This window comes from Medicago truncatula, chromosome 7, assembly GCF_003473485.1.
Source record: "Medicago truncatula cultivar Jemalong A17 chromosome 7, MtrunA17r5.0-ANR, whole genome shotgun sequence".
In the NCBI taxonomy this organism is placed as follows: domain Eukaryota; kingdom Viridiplantae; phylum Streptophyta; class Magnoliopsida; order Fabales; family Fabaceae; genus Medicago; species Medicago truncatula.
In genome coordinates, this window is record NC_053048.1 from 35,852,630 (window position 1) to 35,856,652 (window position 4,023).

General features: G+C 31.6%; 1 protein-coding gene across 1 annotated transcript; it reads right to left on the reverse strand.

Moving 5' to 3' along the window:
* Nucleotides 1–3,039: 3,039 nt before the first annotated feature.
* On the reverse strand, nucleotides 3,040–3,717 carry LOC11433170 (Bowman-Birk type proteinase inhibitor). The gene has a single exon (XM_003623887.4). It carries the CDS (start codon nucleotides 3,621–3,623, stop codon nucleotides 3,225–3,227), a length of 399 nt encoding a protein of 132 aa, XP_003623935.3. The 5' UTR covers nucleotides 3,624–3,717; the 3' UTR covers nucleotides 3,040–3,224.
* Nucleotides 3,718–4,023: the final 306 nt, after the last annotated feature.

Below are 4,023 nucleotides of genomic sequence, written 5' to 3' on the forward strand. Positions count from 1 at the left end.
TTAAATATTTTTTTAATTGTGATTAAATACTATCACCCGTCACTTCTAAGTTAATATCTATCATTTTGTATTTATGATAACGATAAATACACAAGTAAATTAGTAAAAACAATATATATATATATATATATATATATATATATATATATATATATATATATATCATTTATACATTTATCTAAATTTGTGTTAAATTATCAAACATGCCATATACCTCCTCCATAACAATGAACTCTATTACATTGTGGTCTAAAATATAATAAAAACATAACTAAGTTTACCATATTTAATGTTATTATTCTTAAAATACTCTTTCATTAATTTATATTTCATATTTTCAATAGATAATTTATTCTCATGGAATAAAGTGCTTGAAAATAAGGAAATCACAGTTCAGGACATCAACCGAACCTTAACTAAATTTTTGCTCATTCAACAATAAGATTGATCTCTCGCAACAAATATTTCTACATATTCACGAATGAAATTAAGAAGCTTCAAATATCTATCACTTATGCCACGTTCATTTGGTAAGTGTATTATCATTTTTATTTTTGAAACAACAAAGCAGTGCTTTACACTATTTCTTTTTCATTGCTGGCTTGCTGCCAACCATTGCTTCGTCTCCTTGGCCGGTTGTGGCCTATGGAGCTCCAAGCCTTAAAAATACCGATTGTTGTTTTTGGATTTTCAAATTCTATTTTGAAAAAGAATATATACCGAAGTTGTTACTAGGTTGAGTCACGACCAGATCGCTCTTTTTAAGACGTTTCGTGACACTGCTCAAAATTGTGCAAGGCAAACTATCAACCACGTCGCCTCCAAGATAAAATAAGTTCAGCTACAACTACGCGCTTAACTTTTGCATTATAGAAGACCGTTTGAGATTTACAACTACGCGCTTAACTTCAATATAGTTCTTTGGTGTGATTTTGAATGCGTATCACACTATTAAAAATAAATCATTGATTTATTAAAATAACAACTCTTGATGATTTCACTCTATATACTTCATCTCTTTAGAAGATTCAAATCTATGTATAAATATATGTTGCTGCCTTAAAAGATTAGCACGTGTACGGTATCACACTTAAAACCGATAAGCGTGATCCTCGTGTTCCTTATAATAATTACTTAAGGGTCCCAATATTGAATACAATAGGGTCAATTATGTGAGTGTGGGAGATTTTATTTTTGAAGGAGCTTAGAAACAGATATAGGATATCTTATATTATTCAATAAGAGTCTCGACAGTGACTACAAATGTCCGGATAGTGTGTTGTTGGTGTACATCAATAAACAGAATCGAAAATGAAAATGAAAATTAATATTATCTTCTATAGATTTTGGGTTCAATTCTCACCTAAGGTAAAATTCATAAATTCTATCCAGAAGTCCTAGCTCAACTGGCAAAATGCTGAAATTGTTAGGCCGGATGCTATGATCGGGGTTCGAACCCCGGTACCTCCACTTGTGTGTGTGAGTTTATAATGGCTTTACCATTTCGTCTATCTACCAAAAAAACAAAAATAAAAAATCGTAAATTCTTCGCATAAAGAAAGAAAAGAGTGAAAAAGTCATTGAGTAACACTGCCGTTTGTTGATTGGGCTGGGTTGTTAGACATGCTATCAACACTTTTCGGCGGTTATGAAGTTATGATATCGTTGGCGGGGTCAGATCTTGATCGAACAACAAGTTGTTTGGGCTCTAGTGACAATGAGTTCCTTTCATGGACGTACCTGAGGAATACCGGGTTCGATTCCCAGGAAGAACAACGTTTGACCAGTGCGCATGCCTCTACACACGATCCGGATTAATCGTCTACCATTGATGGGTCGGAAACCGATGCGAAAGCCAAAAAAAAAAAAAAATGATATTTAATTTTTATTTTACAATTACAATTTTTTAAATAAGAAACTGAGCACCATAAATACAAGTCCTTATATTTATGGGTATACTGTAGTAGTATAAATGTGCTGCGTTTTGCTTTAATATTTGGAATGAGTGGTGTCAGAAACCACGATAATTAATTAGTTTTTTTGTTGAGTATTATTCATGGTGAGATCTACATTACCTTTTGTTAAATTAAGAATAATTTATCTAAGATGACAAGTGGGATTAGATTCTACAAAAAGATGTAAATCACATGTTGAATGAAGAAGTTTGATGTTATTGAGATGAAAATAGTAACTGATTGTAAGAAAAAACCATTTTGGTGAACATAAATTAACCATTGATAAATTGGAGGTAATTTATCTTTCATGCGATTTGATTATGGAACGAATAGATGAATATTACATGTTGAATGAAGTAGATGAAAAATTTAATGTTTTTGAGATAAAAATCGCAGCTAATTCAGAATAAAGATGAAGAAAAGGAGATTTTTCTTTGGTAACGGCAAATAACCCTCGATTCATTAAGGAGTAATGAAGAAACCACCATGAATTATGGACACAAAAGAGAGGCAAGAAAAGAGGAAATTGAGTAAGCATTGCAAAGTGAGGCGACATGTGTGTGGCTCAAACTTGTGTTGGCTAGCCTAATTGTTTATTGTCGGGTTGATTGGTGTATTGTAATTTGAGCCGAAGTAATTTAATTGCTTAGTGTGCCTTAATATGTTTTTTGTTTAACATTTTTAGGTGATTTGGGCTTTGGGGGCTCATCATAGTTAGGGCTGGCTTTAAGGCTAAAAGAACACTTGGAGAGGTACTTACAAATCAACCACAAAAAGTTCTAAGATTGACAATAAAAGTTGAATCACAATTTTAAAGATGATACAACTTATGAATTGAATCAACATCTTAATATATTGTTTTTGTAATTCAAAGCTGAAAAAATACATTTCTTTTCTCATTCCCTCCAACCAAGTAAACGCAAAGAGAAATTGAAAAACACAAATTTTATTTTCTATTTTCCCCCTCTTATATCAACAAATTTACTTATTTTCATCTCTTTCTCTTTTCTCAATTTCTTCCCACAATCAAACACACAAGATTATGAAATTTAGGAATAATTCTTAAAATTACAAAATTCGTATCTTTAAAACACTTGTTAAGATATCTAATCATTGAAAAGATTGACAAAATCTACAAAACAAACACATTTGACCATGCAGTTTGTCAAAAACAAACAAACTGGCCAAAAAGTAATTTTTATTTCTTCATTTCCATACACACAATAAAAAACAAAAGCCTTATAGAGACTTTGTTTATCACATACATAATTAATTACATGGTTTATAGCAGAAATCAGTGATATCATAGCAAGTGCACAGTGGAGAACTCCATCCACATTCACAATTTTTGCAAGCTGAGTGACATGTTTTTCCAACATCAGCACAGCGACACTGAGTAAGTTCTGGTGTTACTGAGCAAAGGCAGGTATTACAGCATGCTGTGGCTGTTGATTTGGCATCATAATTATTAGTAGTAGAATCACCATTTGAGATCACTTGAGTTATGAAGGATGTTGAATCGAAACGAGCATCAACAACAGTTGAAGTGAAGCCCAAAAGGAAAACCAGCAAAGCTAACTTCATCACCATTGCCTTCTTGTTCTTGTTCATCAACTCCATTGTTACTATCTCTTTGTATCTTTCTTTAATTTCCTTGTGTGGAGACATAGCTACATGGTCTATTTATAGACTCGGTCTAATATGCATAACCAAAATGGTCTTGTACCATTACATAAGTACTGTATTTTTTATCATTAGATTAATAAATCATATCATACTTTATTAAATTTATAAAGAATGAAATTTATTGATGTAATAGTGAAAACTAGCATATACAAAATGCAAAACTTGTCACACTTATACACCATATAATATATATATAATTCTTTTTTTTCTTCTCTATCTTCTGTTATCATCAAGAGATGCATTTATCACATGCCTTAAATTCATTTTAGGAATATAATAGTGTTTATATACGTAAATATCCTTAAAATGATATTAACATAATGTCACTAAGGGCGACCCTATGTATTACACATTGAGGGCCTTAGCCGTCACTATCTCTTGG

Excerpts from the sequence above, each read along its gene's own strand:
- LOC11433170 (XM_003623887.4), bottom strand. The coding sequence starts at position 3,623 with ATGTCTCCACACAAGGAAATTAAAGAAAGATACAAAGAGATAGTAACA.